General features: G+C 36.4%; 2 protein-coding genes across 11 annotated transcripts in view; one reads left to right on the top strand and one right to left on the bottom strand.

The window, feature by feature from the left end:
• The first annotated feature begins 1,567 nt into the window (after positions 1-1,567).
• Positions 1,568-12,332, top strand: LOC127454809 (coiled-coil domain-containing protein 170-like). The gene is made up of 10 exons (XM_051722238.1): positions 1,568-1,699; positions 1,775-2,031; positions 2,146-2,290; positions 2,368-2,553; positions 5,642-5,953; positions 6,771-6,950; positions 7,031-7,204; positions 7,870-8,112; positions 9,000-9,215; positions 12,035-12,332. The coding sequence occupies exons 1-10, from the start codon at positions 1,589-1,591 to the stop codon at positions 12,320-12,322; spliced, it is 2,112 nt and encodes a 703-aa protein (XP_051578198.1). The 5' UTR covers positions 1,568-1,588; the 3' UTR covers positions 12,323-12,332.
• Positions 12,333-12,521: 189 nt separating this feature from the next.
• The window catches only part of LOC127454806 (nesprin-1-like), a 186,190-nt gene continuing 181,426 nt past the window's right edge, over positions 12,522-17,285 (bottom strand). For 8 of the 10 annotated variants that reach the window (XM_051722237.1, XM_051722230.1, XM_051722228.1 and 5 more), the window contains one exon: positions 12,522-13,487. In XM_051722237.1, coding sequence (XP_051578197.1) covers positions 13,241-13,487 — 247 coding nt within the window. In that variant the 3' untranslated portion in view covers positions 12,522-13,240. The remainder of the gene's footprint in view (positions 13,488-17,285) is intronic. The other 2 variants (XM_051722233.1, XM_051722234.1) reach the window with 1 other exon arrangement.

Below are 17,285 nucleotides of genomic sequence, written 5' to 3'. Positions count from 1 at the left end.
AAGTAGCCTCTTTTTAATGCTGCACTTTTTACTCTGGAAGAGTAAAGTTAAAAAGAAAAATGCCACTAAAATGATCCTTGTCCATTGTGAATATATACACTATGTGTAGGTGTGTATGAAGGACCACCCACACAGAGGTCACCGTCAAACCAAGCAACTTCCTATTGGTCAATGCAGCGAAAGTTCACGCAAAGTTCACCAAACTTGAAATCGAGGCGAAATCAGTGCGAGGAAATTCTTCACCAATGGAAGTCCATCGCGTGAAATTCACGATCGTGCGGATTCCCATTGAGATGTCTGTATTTCGCCCCTGGAATTTCGTCGTGCAAAGGCATGTGTGACCACGCCTTAAGAGTTCTTCTTCCTTTGTTTTTGGATTTTGCATTGTATGGACCTACAGAGCTGAAATAGCTTTCTAAAAATCTTTGTTTGTGTTCAACAGAAGAAAGAAAGTCGTACACATCTGGGATGCATGAGGGTGAGTAAATGATGAGAGACTTTTCATTTTGGGGTGAACTATCCCTTTAAGAATGAAGTCTAGAAGCCTTGATAAGAATGAAAAGTTATGAAGTTATTTAAATTATTATTATTATTATTATTTTTTTTAAGTATAATTTGTTGTAAAAGCTTGATGCCCTTTGTTATACACTTTATTCATGTATTTATTTTTAATGGAGTTTCTTAAACAGGTTATATGAAATTCAAGACATCGAAACCTACAATTTTAAAGACCATGTTTAAGAGTTAAATCGAATTAAATGTTAGGAACTGGAAGTGTTGTCTTTTTTTCTTTCATTAAGCTTTTTCATTAATTAGTAGGTTTTATCTTAAACAGTAATCCCTATACATCTTCATGTACCTTATTTTGGATTATATGGATGCTCTTTGTTAGAAATAAGTGACATTTATAAAGTGTCATTTTACAGTATTGCCATTTCATCTTGCGCCCCCTACTGGTGCATACGTTAAATGTTATTGTGTTGCTTGGATACCCAATAAACTTTAGCGATACGTTGTAACACACTCATCTAAAGCAGCACACTATGCATGAGTAAATTAGATCACATACTGTAAATAAGTTTTCTATTGACTCACACCAAGGACAGCGACAGAAGGGTAAGTAATATGCATGTATTTTGCCATATTTTGGAGTGATACATTTATATGATTGTAATGAAGAAAGAAAAATGATTACTGTATCTCATTTACTTTGTGTTAGGATTTGTAACAAAACAGGCCATATGTTCGCAAACAATTTTAGATTAACACACTCATATTATCAATTATGATATTGGTATGATATTTATTATTGTTATTATAATTTTATTATTGTATATATTTGTGTATTATTTATATAGCTTGTCTTCCAAGACCATCCAGCAATAAATATGCTTCCGTTGTTTATTCTAAGATAATTTCCCCCCTAGGGATTAATAAAGTTGTAATGCATTGCATTGTTTTGTCTTTTGGTATGGTGCTTTCATTGCCATTTTAAAATGTTATGAAGATTCTTTGTGAATGGTACTATTGCTATGGACACAAAAGGTTCCATCCATTAATACACAGGTTGATTGACAGCTTTTTTGCAATGGAGGACTCTGTGATCCAACAACACCTAGCACACTATAAACAGGCCACAGAGACGGCCCGTGAGGAACTCGCCGCCCTGCAAGCCAAATATCAGAGTCTGCAATCACAGGTTCATATATTATCGTCTCATAATATATAGTAATATGGATTAGTGGGATATCTCACAAATGTTTTTTTTAAACAGTTTTCAGACGCCCAATCAAAGGTTGCATATCAGGAGGAGACTATAAAGAATTTAAGGGATGCTATTGAGAGACATAAAGAGAAGGAGGCGAGACAGGAGTCTCTCCTGAGCTCTCTCAGAGAACGCAGCTACAACACAGAGCAAGAGATGGTGTCCATCACCTCCTCCAAAAGCATCATGGACATGAGAATACAGACTCTGACAAAGGAGAATGAGGAGATGAAGGCGAGAGTGATGGAACTTGACATGAAGTCAAAGTGAGCATTTACACTTTTTACAATAACACCTTTAGATCAAAAAGTTTTTGAGATCATGAGAAATATACATTCAGTGAAGAGTGCAATGTCTTAAACACCTTCACATTTCTGCAGACAGCTTTTAAGTGAATGTAACAAGGCAAAACAGGAATTCACTGAGATCCAGAGGAGATCTGATGACTTTATATCAACATTGGCAAGCAAAGTCTCTGTAAATTTAGCAGGAAAGACAGATCCTATGGACTGCATTGTGTCCATGGTAAGTGTTTTTACATGTGTTTTTAAAAATGCTGAAAGATTCTCCTGTCTCTAACATATTTCTCTATCATAAATAAGGTGGATTCATGCTGTAAGGACAGAGAACGACTGAAGAAATGCATTTGTGTTCTAGAAGAACGTGTGAAATCCTATGAAGTGGAGTGTAAAGCCAGTAGAGAAACAGTAAAGCGATTGGCAACTGATGTTGACCATCAGCAAACAATCTCAATCTCTCGATCAAATGAGCTGAACTCAATCAGAAAGGTATCTTTCTGCCTCAATTAACATTACAACATATACTGACATTTCAACTAACGGTTTAGATTATATTTTTTAAATTGTTTGATTAAAGAGATTAAACAGTTATCTAAAGCAACTCAAAGTAAATTCAATAACAACAAAAATCTCGCTCAAGGGGGACACAATGGTGATACAAGAGAACGTTTAAGGGTGAATCTCATGAAACATGTCAAGAACATGTTTGGATCATATTCCACCCCAAAATTTAAAGAATGTACTTAGAAATTATATTTTGATTAAAGAAAATTAAGCCTGTTTTTTGGACCATTAAGATTTTTTGCATTGTCTCACTGTCAGTACTGTAATGTGAAATATGATTTGCTATTTAAATTGTAAACATGCTAGCAACATGCTAAAACATGCTAGCTACACCTAGCTACACGCTAGCAACATGATAAAACACACTAAAATGCCTAGCTACATGCTGGCAGCATGCTAAAACATGCTAGAAACACCTAGCTACATGCTAGCAACTCCTAGCTACATGATAGCAACATATTTAAACATGCTAGAAATGCATAGCTACATGCTAGCAACATGCAAAAACATAATAGAAACACCTAGCTACATGCTAGCAACATGATAAAACATAATAGAAACACCTAGCTACATGCTAGCAACATGTTAAAACATAATAGAAATGCCTAGCTACATTCTAGCGGCACACTAAAACATACGAGAAACGCTTAGCTACATGCTAGCAACACTCTAAAACATAATAGAAACACCTAACTATATGCTAGTAACATCCTTAAACATGCTAGAAATGCATAGCTACATGCTAGCAACATGCTAAAAATTAATAGAAATGCCTAGCTACATGCTAGCAACATGCTAAAACATAATAGAAACACCTAGTTACATGCTAGCAACATGATAAAACATAATAGAAACACCTAGCTACATGCTAGCAACATGCTAAAACATAATAGAAATGCCTAGCTACATTCTAGCGGCACGCTAAAACATACGAGAAACGCTTAGCTACATGCTAGCAACACTCTAAAACATAATAGAAACACCTAACTATATGCTAGTAACATCCTTAAACATGCTAGAAATGCATAGCTACATGCTAGCAACATGCTAAAACATGTTAGAAACACCTAGCTACATGCTAGCAACACACTAAAACACCTAACTACATGCTAGCAACAGGTTCAAACATGCTAGAACCCCAAGCAACATGCTTAAACATGTAAGCAATGCCTAGCTTCATGCTAGCAATGCCTAGCTTCATGCTAAAACAAAATCAACACCTAACAACATATTAGGAACATCTAGCAACATGCTAGCAATGTCTATACATGTTAAAATATGCTAAAAATGCTTAGCAGGATGCTAGCAACACCTAGCTACATGTTAAATTATGCTAACAACATGTTAGCAATGTCTAGCTATATGCTAAAACATGCTAAAATGCCCAGAAACATGCTAACACATGCTAGCAATGCCTAGCTACATGCTAAATAATGCAAGCAATATGCTAGAACAGGGGTCAGCAACCTATGGCACGCGTGCCAGCATTGGCACTCGTGGGATAATCACTGGCATGGCAGCAACAGCGAGAGAGGAGTAGACTCTTTTATTTATATAAATTCCGCACCTGCATTACAATCTACATCATGATGTTATCCTTCCTCACGATCACACAACGTGTTTTCATGAGCTGTATGGGAGGCTAAACAAAAAGATCAAATATGACGAGACCGCAGTATACCCAACAGATTCGTGCAGCGCGCAAGCAATCGCACTTTCGGTTAATCGTGCGAGTAAACGTGCCCGCTTTGCTTCGGTCAGGTTGCACGGATGACAGCCTACATTCCGTGTTTCATTTGCTTCTTTTTGCTTTCAGAACAACACGTTGTGTAATAAGGATAACACCATTATTAATTCTTGAGATTTCACATACAGGTACACCCTCCTTAAACCATGGTCACACACTCAAAATTACATTAATCGATTAAAAGAGAAGACATAAACCCACATCATGGGGTTAAAAAAAATGGCACAGCCATTGACCAGGAAAATAAAAAACGGCACTCCATGTCAAAAAGTTGCCGATCCCTGTGCTAGAAACTCATAGCTTTGTGCTTAAACATGCTAGCAAAGCCTAGCTACAAATAGCAATACCTAGCTACATGCTAAATCATGCTAGCTTGATGCTAGCAATGCCTGGCAACATGCCAACATCAAAGTTGGTCTACAAACTTTTCAATCATGTTTTTAATGTAAACTAGTAAAACAAATGACTGTTTTAAAAATATGAGACTAATCTAATGAGATTCACAATTGAGTTTAAACTAAAACATTTTAAAATAAAAAAATAATTGTATTACAGTAAATTTTAAAAAAGTAATCTAGTAACAAAAAAAAAAATACTGTATTAAGGAGTCTTATCTAATGGTAATCACCACTGAGAATGAATAAAATCATGGGGGTATTTGTTGTTTAGTGTTTAGCTAAAATCACTGTATCACTGTTGTTTATCCAATCTAATCTAGTAAATAATTACTGTATTACAGTAATGAGTCTTATCTAATCAGAATCACCATTAAGAATAATTAGAATTACAAAAATCATGGCAGTATTTGATGCATTGTGTGTTCCCTCTATATAGTGTGCCCTCTTTCGTCATGTCTCTGCTCGATTGCTTTGTGTGTTCATCAGTCCGTGTTTTCAGTTGGTTCCTTTACTCCTCGGTCAGTCCTTGTCTTTATTTTGATTTATTCTGTTTGTGATATTTTCTGCCTTGTGAGAGTGTTTGTTTGTTTTGTTTTTTCCATTATTTTAATAAAAGCCCTTTTTCACTTGCCTCCTGCGTTTGGGTCCTACCTCAACAACGCGTGACAAAAACTGGCTCTGTTTGCTTAATATACTTTCTTATTTTTACGCTTATTATTTTAGGGGTTAAATGTGACCTGAATGTGTTTTCATGATAGTCTCCCTCTAGCTGGAAGCTCTGATTTGAAACTACTAAGTCACCATCCTAAACTTACAAATCTCTGATGTTTTACCATGACCAACAGCAATGCACTGCATTTCTTGTCAGGACTTGGACATTATCTCCCTGAAGAAACTCAGTTTGGAGAGGGAGAACCAGGCCCTTCAAACCTCCCTGCAGGAGACTGAACTGTCCCTCACATCAGCACAGCAGCGGTGCAGTCACTATGAGAATCTCTGTCAGGACCTTGACAATAAACTCCGCACATTCCAGAATGAAGCTCAGGTGTCTCACAGTCACCATGACTCCTTCATGAAAGAGGTGGAAGCTCTGTTTGATGATCTACCTTCTCAACCCACAGAGGAGCACATACTGAAGGCACTCGCTGCCATTTGTAGCCGTGAAAAAAGTGTAAGAGAGGTAATTTTTGCATTCTGTTCTACTTTAGTATGGATGGTAATGGCTCTAAAATGTGATTGGATGAGCCAAGTTTGACACATACCTGTGACTGCATATTAAATGGAATTCTAAGTTGCTTCATTGTCCGTTAACCTTATTTTAGACTGTATGGTTGCAAAGCAATGTCTTTGCTCTACTTATTATCACTAATATTACTATTATTAGTTTATATTAAAAAAAAATTAATGTAATCTAATAAAACTACTGTATTTATTTTTTCCCCCCTACATTTATGGATTATTAAATATTTAAAAATGAAACAACTATTGAATGTATATACTTTTTTTTTAAATAACATTTTCAAAATGTAATTTCTATTTTAAAATATATTAAAACAATTATAATAATAACAAAAATATATAAATATTATTAGTTTATTATTATTATTATTATTATTGTTGTTAACTAAATTGTTATTCCTAAAAAATATGTATTCAAAATATTATTATTGTAATAATTATTACAAATATTTTTCATGAAAATCTGTTATCATATTGTCATTGCTGCTTGTCGTTTTTACATTTATGGTTAATTAAATATTTGTAAAAAAAAACTGTATATACATTTTTTTTCATGGAAAACATTCCTTCCTCATTTTGTAAGTCGCTTTGGATAACAGCGTTTGCTAAATTAATAAATGTAAATGTAGCTGAAAACCAAACATAAATGTATTGGCTCTCTTTATGCTTTAAACTAAAATGTCAAAAACCTGCTCATGAATAATCTGAATGTCTACTTGTCTGTGCATTGTGTCAAATTTGCCATCTTTATGCTGTAGTCACAGTTAGAGATGGAAGGCAGGCTGGTAGAGCTGACAGAGATGTTGTCCAGACACAAAGAGCATCAGAGCTGCTCAGAACAGAGAGAACAGAAACTCCTGGAGAGAATACAGAGTCTGGAGAATGAACTGCTCACCGCAGGAGTCTGCAAAGATGGAATGAGTCAGGACAAACAGCAAGTGAGAGTTCTCTTTGTGACCTTAATTACTGCATAAAAATGTTCGGCATTGTCAATACACAGTTATCAATTTCTGTGCAGTATATGCAGTTTCTAGAGCAGCTCTCGGAGAAATTAAAAGTGGACCACGTTGCTGCAGATCTGGGCTTTGATATGAGACTTGAGGCCATTCTTACAAGAGCACAGCAGCTGACACGGCAAGAAGGAACTGCTTTACTGGAGACAAAGACTCAAGTTCACAGCCTTCAGAGAAAGGTTTGGATATTCTGAAATGCAATGTCAAAAAGGGCAGTCATTGTTAGTGAATCAAAGAACTGTTGTTAAATGTAAAACTGTAATTACATTTTAAGTGTTGATGTCATAAATAATGGGGGCCTGGGTAGCTCAGTGAGTATTGACGCTGACTACCACCCCTGGAGTCGCGAGTTTGCATCCAGGGCGTGTTGAGTGACTCCAGCCAGGTCTCCTAAGCAACCAAATTGGCCCGGTTGCTAGGGAGTGTAGAGTCACATGGGGTAACCTCCTCGTGGTCACTATAATGAGGTTCTCGCTCTCAGTGGGGCATATGGTGAGTTGTGCGTGGATGTCATAGAGAATAGTGTGAAATCTCCACACGCGTTATGTCTCCGCTGCAACGCGCTCAACAAGCCACGTGATAAGATGCGCGGATTGACGGTCTCAGACACGGATGCAATTGAGAGTCACTACGCCACTACAGGGACTTAAAGCGCATTGGGAATTGGGCATTCCAAATTGGGGTAAAAAATACCTTTAAACCTTTTGGTAAAAATATGCCTTCATAAAATAGTTGACCCTTGCCTTAATGTATGCCAGTGTGATGTGATTATATTATTTGTTATTATAATATGTTGTTATACTGTGTGAGAGTGATAAGTGATTAAAACCGTCTGTGGCTACAGCTTAAAGATCATAAGGAGCGCTCAGAAAGTAAAGAGCTCCACCTGGAGCTACTGAGGAGAAAGGTTGTCCAGCTGGAAGAGGAGAAGAGGAGCCGGTCAGCTCTGGCGATGGAGAAGGATGATGCTTCTCTGGCCTGTAAGAAGCTCCAGAAACGCGTTGATCGACTGCAGGCCGAGCTCAGCACCTTACGCTTCTCCAACACCGAGCTGAAGGCCCAGCTGTCCCACACCAATGAGCTAAAGGTAGAGGGACGAGGCTTGGCCCACAGACCAGCACGAGCCAGAGTCATTTCAGCATAACAATACCAAATATGAAGAACCATTTTTATTTTAAAACCTAAAAATATATGAAATATAATTAACTGTAAATATGCTATAAAAATATTTTGATGGTGTGACATTGCATGAATAGCTAGGCTATATACTGTATTTCACTCACTCTTAAAAATAAAGGTTCTTTGTTACCTCCTAGGTTTACTGAAGAAGACTTTTTTTTTTTTTTGGCTGTATAGGGCTCTTGAATTGAGCTATATGGTTCTTTGAAGATTAAAAACGTTCTTGATGTGTCATTCTTCAAATCGGTGTATTGGCTTCTGGGTTCTTTAAAGCAACTTTCCATAAATGGTTTTCTAAGGCCATGTCCACACTATCCGTTTTTGTTTGAAAACTGCATTTTCAGTCTCTTTACATGATTGTATTCCAAAGTATGTGGTTGTGGAGAGCATATTCGAAAGTCTCTGTTTTTGGTAGAGTAAGCCACACAGTTCCAGTGTGAATGAGAGGTGTAAATGTAGCAAAGTCCATTTTTTTTTTAACAAAAATGTATTTGTTTGGACATGGCCCAAAAAACTAGAGAAGAAAAAGTTATTTGTGGGATTAAATTTTTTTTTTACTATGGCATCATGCAGCAAAACCTTCTTTGGATCCAATAGCTCCAGTGATAGAGAGTGGAGTTAGCAATGTCAAGGTTCTGGATTCGATTTCCATGGGAAACACATACTGATAATAGCTGGATAAATGTGTCTGGCAAATGCATTAATTCAATAGTTCTAATTGGAACCTTTATATTTAAGAGGGTTTATGTTAAGTCATCATAAATGCTTAGTTTTTGCTGTCTTTCATGCAATAAGATCAAAGTGATGGAACAAAACCAAACCATAGAGGAGCAGTGTAAGAATCTGGGCAAATTTGAGAAGAACAAGGCAAAGACTGAGAAGAAACTGACCACAATGAAGTCAGAGCTGCAGAACCAGGAACTCAAGGCCAGAGATGAGATCAATCAAGCACAGAAAGTCCTGCAAACACAGTCAAGTGCCATCGCAGAGCTCGCCCACACTGAGAAACAGGTACAGTTTGTGATTGCATTCCCACTCAATAGTATAAAAATACATGCACACAGACTTTACCATTGTATTACAGTTTGTGCATATTACTTGAAAATACTATTATATCAGTGACATTCAAATAGTAATATAGTACAGCAATACAGTTAGCCAAAAAATATATAACAACATGTACGATGTAAATCTATTTTGTATATACGCACTTTATTAGGAACACTATGGTCCTAATAAAGTTCCCAACGTGGTCTTCTGCTGTTGTAGCCCATTCACCTCAAGGTTCGACATGTTGTGCATTCTGAGATGCTATTCTGCTCACTACAATTGTACAGAGCGGATGACAATAATGGCTTAAAGTCCTTAGCCGCTTGCCTGTCGGATATTAAATTATGGATGGCTTTAAACTTTTAAAATCTAAATAAGAATAAAACTGAGATTATTGTGTTTGGGCCTTCAGGCACTTCAGGCAGCAGACATCTTGATTTTTGCGATTTGGATTTTTGCGATTAGGTGTTGTATTTGGCTCTGCACTGAAATTTGACAAACTGATAAATGCAGTAGTCAAATCCAGCTTTTTTCAATTAAGCTAGCTAAGCTAAGGTTAAAAGTTTTTTTTAAATTTTATTTTATTTTATTTATCATTTGTAGAGTTTGAGAGAGTTATACATGCTTTTGTTTCATCTCGACTCGACTTCTGCAATTCATTTTATATAAGAATAAGCCAATCTTGCATAAATCATTTACAAACAGTCCAAAATGCAGCTGCTAGACTTTTGACTAGTACTCGTAAATATGAACACATTACCCTTGTCTTAATCTCTCTGCATTGGTTGCCAGTCCGTTATACAATTTATTTTAAAATTGTACTTTTTGTTTTTAAGGCTTTAAATGGACCGGTACCTTCTTATCTTTCTGACCTTCTGTGTATAAATACACCTGCTAGATATCTAAGGTCATCTGATCAGAGACTATCGATGGTCCCTAGGTCTAAACTGAAGTCGAGGGGTGACCGTGCTTTTGCTATAACCGGCCCAAATCTGTGTAACAATTTACCTGAGTCCCTCAGAACAGTTTCGATAGAAGCGATATTTAAATCAAAGCTAAAATCTTTTGATCAGGCTTACAATCAGTCTTAGAGTCTGTCATGGGAGGTGAAAGCTTAAACATGTGCTTGTGATATCCTTTCATAGTGGTTGTACAGCACAGTGGTCAGCTATTTTTGTTTTTGTGCTTTATAGAAACAATTAAAGCTTCTGACCTTTATCTGCATGATTTTATGCATTGCACTGCTGCCACACAATTGGCTGATTAGATAATTGCATGAATAAGTAGGTATACCAGTGTTCCTTATAAAGTGCTCAGTGAGTGCAGATACAAATAAAAGCACTGTTAGCAGTAATATGTACAATTAGTCAGTAAAGACGATAGCTTAAAAAAAAGTTTAGTTTTGATAGGACAAAGCATTAGGAATGGGTACTGATACAGATTTCTAGATTCAATTTGATTCTGAATCACAAGCTCTTGATTCGTTTAGATTCCGATTCATATGGGTATATTTCAGTTAAAATGCCCAATTTTTCTTACATATGAAAGACAAATTCTCTCAGCTAATGCTGTTAATTACACAAGGGGCCTTCTCAAATTTTATTTTTTTCATTAGCTTTTTATCATTTTGGTCACACTTAAGCATTTGAAAAATGTGTTAACGTATTCCATCAATAAATATAATGTCTTGATATAATGTCATTGCATGTTTATTGTATACATGCATCATTTTTACTATTTACAAGTATTTACATTGATATGTAGAACACGGGCTAAAACGGTACTGTCTCTTTAAGACTACCGGCAGCAGTTTAGCAAACGATTGGAGTCGCATGCGTTTTGTTCTTTTTGATCAATAACTGACTGTAAAGAACAGAAAGGGTGTTAAACGAGACATTATTTAATGATAAATGGATTGCGTGGATCTTATCTTTGGACACACATTACAAGGATAGTCAAACCATACTTATATCCTCAACACGCAGCGTAGGATCTCTGTGCTGATCTTCTTCGCCACTATACTACTCAATCGTGATTAAGTGAAATCTGAACGTTTACCAACCAGTGGCTAATTACAGATATTTTTAATCAGATGGCATGCAATTTGGTCACATATGCGAGTGATTTAGAGGGTAGAGGGTTGCCGCATAGACTGAGAGATCAATCTTGGGATTTAAGAATCTGTATCAAGACTGTTCAAATATTGTGATGCATCGGGAAAACCTATATTTTTACCCAGCCCTGCAATGTATTACTGAGATACAGCCTGACTTCCTGTTTTATTTTATGGACGACTTTGGCAAGTCTGTTACGACTTTATTCTGTAACTGTTGTGAAATTCAAAAATGACTTTTGTGTGGCTGTCTTAAGATCATCTAAGACAAATTTGGTGACAATTGGACAAGATTTGTAGGAGATGTGGAAAAATGGTTTATGATCAATTAAAAAATATAGCGTGAATGATACAATGTAAACTGAAAATACCAGTTTCGATCACCACGGTGCAAGGAGTGAACCCAGAAGAAGAAAAAAAAAAAGAATTATTCTAAGGCAAAGGGTCCAAAAGTTCTAAGAAAAAGAGAAGTAAACTTTGAGCTGATGGTGGTGCTATAGAGTTTGACTGGGAGACCCCAAATTTGTCCAGATGACGGGCTTGGCCCTTAAATATTCCTTTAAGCACTAATACCTGGGACTTGAACCAGCATCCTTCATGTTAACAAACCAAATCCAAAATCATCAGGCTTACACCACCTTCCACATTTTGAACCTTTCCATTGCAGTTGCTGGACTTCCACACTGTGGTGTCTCAGATGTTGGGGGGTGATGGCACATCCTGCGTTCCAAACTATGAAGTTCTCAGAAGGCTGGAGGTTCTGATCCATTCACACCACTGTCACTGTACTGCTTCTCCACACCAACATCACAAACCTCAAATCTGGGGAGCGCCAGTTTCCTTTCTAAATGCTGCACATCCTCACGAGTTCAAACCTGAGGCTCTGCCACAAACTTCCACTGCAAACTCTGAGATCCAGGAAGCCCACTGTGCCAATAATGATCTGAGATGCTAGTATCTTGGGTGTTGGGATGTTGAAGCACTGTTCAATCATTTTAAACATGATGGCAAGACATATGCTTTTGGATGACATTTTAATGTTTAAACAGTTTGTTTATGGTTTTTGTTCCACGTAAGAAGATAATTATGATTCACATCAAAAAATTATAATTATAGTCATATGATCTTTAATTGAAATAAAAAATACTAATCAGTAGGTTTTGTGTATATCATATGTGTATTTTCATTGCAAAGGTTTCTTAGGCCTCAGCAAACTGTACATACATAAATATCCTTTTCTTTGATATCAGTAGTTTACATACAATAAAGCATTTTCATCACACAGTTAACTTGATTACAGCAGGTTAGTCAAGATCAAAAATTACAAATAAACAATGACAATTTCCGATAAAATGAATGATTATTTTAAAACCAAAAAGATGACCACATGCCAAAAATACATATAAAAAATAACTGCAATATTGAGTTAATACATTTTTCTTTTCTCTTTTTTTAACAAGTACTTTGTTTGTTACAAGCAATTCCGCATAATTCTCTCCAATAAACGTAATCATTTCCATGATATAAAAAGGCCCTTAGACCCAATCAACCGTTCAATGCTTTTCAACAATGTTGAGTCGATATCTAATGCTCACCTACAAAAAGACTGTCTCTTTTCCTTGTTTTTTTCAAATTTGGAAGAACATCTATAGTACTAAAATCTTACGGCGGAACAAAGTTTTCAGTGCAATTGGCTTTTTTCTAACATACATGTGATGTACTGTAAAATTAGCAGCTGTATTTTGCTATACAAGGACACGATAATTATTCACTTTGGCTGCCAGATTACTCATTATGGCAGCTGTTAATGACCTAGTAACATGTATTGAGGGGAATCTGTTGCCGAAGTGTCGTTTTTACTTTAAAATCAGGCTCATATTGGTGGAGGCCCATTGGTGTAGCTGAGCATGGGGTGGAAGGAGCGGGCGAAGTTGTTGAGTTGGGCACAGCTGTAGTCTTCCTCAGACGTAGGCACGAGGCAGGCCATGACCACCAGCAGCAGCAGGAGGAGCTGCAGGGGCAGTGCGGCCCAGAGGACGCGTTTCAGGAAGGTTTTGCACCAGGACGACGGTTCTTCCACTTCAGAATGGGAGGAACCGGATCCAGCGGCGTTGCGAGACCTGCTCACACATACGACACGAGAGGGGCAAGTGTTCAGATGCAAAATGTGGGAAAAAAAGAAAATGTAGTTATTTTTCTATTTCTAAAACTGAGAAATAGGATTTTGTGTAGGCCTAGATTCTAATGTGTATGTAGCTTTTGAGAATGTAGATTCACAAACTCCACGAAACATCTACAGCTAACAACTAGCTACTATTTTAACTGTTTTTATAAAAATAAAATAATAATAATTATATAATGTGTAGAATTTTTTTATAAAAACATTTCAAATGAAAAAAATGTGTGAATGTCATTGCATTAGACAACAAAATATCAAAACAAGTGGAATCTGCCAACAAATGATGCTAGAGCTTTTCTCAAAACTAAATTAACTTTTTCTGATTCATGGTTTCGGAATCGATGGATCCGATTCCAAGAGGCGATTCCAGATTCATTGTTTTTTGATTCTGAAAAACAGGAGGCCAAGTTGAATCTCATAATAAACAGTGCAATATATTAACTTTCTTTACAATTTCTATGATAGTATAAATGACAAAAAATCTTGTCATTTTCTATTGATAAGTCATCCAGAACTATATGCACATCCAAAAGTGTGATGCTCCAATCCCATAGGCTGAATCTGAATCTGGTTGGCTGAGCAGATGCATCTGTATTCCGAAGAACTACCGCAAATAAGGTTAAAAAGGACCCACTTAATATTAGGTGTCTTTAACAACTATGTACTTAAGCATTTGCTACAGTGTACTTATTATGTACATACGTGTTGTTGCATTGTACTTGCATTTAAAGTACCTGCATTTAATTACATCTGTAGTTATACTGTTAACTTTACCCCTAACCCTTGTACTAAACCTACCCATACCTCAACAGCAGCAAACGTGAATCTTGTGAGAATTTTGAAGAACAATATGTAGTTACACAACAAGTACATGGTATTGTATGTATTTTAATGTTAGAACATAGCAGTTAAAGACACCTAATTTAAAGTGGGACCATAAATAGCACTTTATTTTCACCTACCAGCTCACCAGTATTTCTTGCTTAGAGTATTTTTATTAGTATGTAATTTCCACTGCCTTTTGTACACTAAATAATATGTACAAAATATTTTTTTTAGTTTGAGCCAGTACGCACTATGCATTCTATGCCATTAATGGCATATGCCATTTTAGCATGTGTTTTTAACAATGCAAAAACAAAATCACAGTCACAATCGACTCTCTGTCCTGTGTAGGTTGCACTAGCCATGCTTAAGTTACAACTTAAACTTGTTAGAGCTTACAATTTACACACTACTAATATTTTTTAAGCAGCACCTTTAAACTTAATCCATAATATAGTAAACCAAATATTTACGGAAGTCTCTGACAGGAGTAACGGTTGGAATCGCAAACTGACTGAATGACATCAATGAGCTCATATTTTTTTTCATGACTGAATTTGATCCTTTAGACATATGCAGTATGATGGTGTTGACATTTACACTCATATGTGCACAATTTAAAAGAGAGAAAATAATGTAAAAAAAATGACTTAGCAACTCTTTAGCAAGAAACCAATCTAAATGGTGCACTTTCTGTCGCCTGGTATCACTGGCATGTAAAGTTACGAAATATACAACACATGCAAAACATATAGGATATTAAAACGATCAAATGTCAATTTTTCCAATCTGTTGTATTAGTATTTATTAATTGCACATTATTAATTTGAGATACAGTTCCTAAATATTATTTTTGACATATTTAAATATACTATTTCCTTGTAATTGTAATGTATTACCACTAATAGTTACATGAGACAAAAAAGGTTTGAACATCAACCATAACAAGATAAACCAAAAATTTAATGGATCAATAAATATAAACTTTTGTTTTGAAAACTTCTTTTGTGAGAAGTTATGCTAGAAAAGTGTGCCATCTTTATTTAAAATGAATCCCACTTGGTTTGTTATTTTGTTATCTAACGCAATGACATTCATACATTTTAAAGCGTTGCTTTTGTGTCCAAATACTTTTTAAGGCCACTGTATGTGTTCATATATTTCTGTACTGAATAATTTCTCCATGCACCTATATCATTATCATCTTGTTGTAAATCTTTATTTCTGTCTAACACGGTTATATAACATCTGGGAACACATTAGCTGTCCAAAGCTTGACACAAATAGAATTAGTTTAAAAGTCGTCAGCAGCATTTTAAAGCAACAGGGCCATTTCAAAAGAATTTGTCTTTTATATGCAGTTTAATTCTTTTAGTTAAAGAGTTGTTAAATAGAGTGCATGCCAACAAGAAAAAGCATAGCTTGACAAAGTTTTCAGTTTTAAGTGCTGATTGTAGGGTAATTGGTTTTCCTTAACATCTGGGTTTGGCTGGTGTGGCCTAGTGGTTGAAGCTCTCGACTGGAAACCAAAAGTTTGTAGGTTTGAATCCCAGATTCACAACAGAAAACCTTGAAATCAATATATTGACGTCACAACCATGACCATCCTATGTTGATTCAGTCTTCAGCAACTTGGCGAGGGGTGTTGCAACTCATTTGGCATATGTAGAAGTAGCCAATTAATACGGTGGTCATTTACATTCAGTATAGAATTCTTAAAGGTACAGTAGCCTGTTTAAATCTAAGGGTCAGAGAGAGGGTGGAACACTTGGAGCATGAAAACCTTAATATTATAAGTGGAATTCAGGGAAAATATAGAATATCGCTATTTTTAAAGTATTCTGCGGCCAGGTACTGAGTCTCTGTAAAGGACAATTGCTGGGTTTCCATCCAACTATTTTTATGCACATTTTGAAATTGTGTATAAGAAATCCTGAATGGAAACGCTTGATACGTGCATAAATTGTCTAAATTCACTTAAAAGTTTATGCGCAAGACAAAAGTGGATTTTCTAGAGTTTCGCATAAGTCATAATCCACATTAAGGTGGTGGAAACAGTTTATTTGCATAACAATGACGTGTTTTGACCATTTATGCACAAAAAGCTTGATGGCAATCCGCTCTTAGGTTGGTATTGGTGTGCGAGAGCCAAACGAAAGCTCCGATATTGGCACACAATTCTTTGAACACAGCCCGTGACATTCAGAAGTGCTTAACCACAACTGGTCCTCACAATCAGCCAGTTTTGTGCATGGGCGCTACAAGGTATACAGAGGCTAGACTAGATATTACACTCATTCCGTGGCATCTCTCGGCAGCATTTAATAAAACGATTTATACTTGCTCCTATTCCGCATATAACTCTCCCCTCTTGACAAGGCAGGCTCCTTTAAAATAAAGTGCAAGACGCAGTAAATGGAAATGCGCAACAACTCGCATTTTCTTAAGTCAAATTTTTTGAAATGTGCTTAAAAAATGCTAAACATTTTCGATGGAAACCCAGCTAATGATGGATGTTCAACACTCATGTTTTACTACTATGTCATCAAACTGCACGAATGGCAGATTGGGGGGGGGGGGGGGATGATTGATTAGTCAGTGAAAGAGCAGATGTGACACACGAAAGAGAAGAAGAGAAAGAGACACTGTTGCCAAGATTGTTCATTGCAGACGCTTGCTGGATAAAAGGACAAGAAAAATGAATTGCTCAGCAACAAGCAGCCTAGCAGAAATATTTCCAGCCGAGTATTAGGCAAATATATATAGAAAGCGCATTTTTAAAAAGTGGTGTGAGGCAGCCATTCTGAAACCATACACTTCTGCCTGGTGCATGGGCTTCCGTTTGTAGTGTCTATCTCAGCTCCCTAACCTGAGCAGTGTCTAGAATCACAGAAGATGATGGAAGTCATCAACA

This window comes from Myxocyprinus asiaticus, chromosome 17 (genome assembly GCF_019703515.2).
Source record: "Myxocyprinus asiaticus isolate MX2 ecotype Aquarium Trade chromosome 17, UBuf_Myxa_2, whole genome shotgun sequence".
NCBI lineage: Eukaryota > Metazoa > Chordata > Actinopteri > Cypriniformes > Catostomidae > Myxocyprinus > Myxocyprinus asiaticus.
The sequence above is the reverse complement of the archived record's forward strand: the minus strand, read 5'-3'. Positions and strand labels throughout refer to the sequence as shown.

Coding starts and splice junctions, on each gene's coding strand:
- LOC127454809 (XM_051722238.1), top strand. CDS start 1,589: ATGGAGGACTCTGTGATCCAACAACACCTAGCACACTATAAACAGGCC. Junction 2,554..5,641: donor AGCTGAACTCAATCAGAAAG/GTATCTTTCTGC, acceptor ATTTCTTGTCAG/GACTTGGACATTATCTCCCT. Junction 9,216..12,034: donor TCGCCCACACTGAGAAACAG/GTACAGTTTGTG, acceptor TTTCCATTGCAG/TTGCTGGACTTCCACACTGT.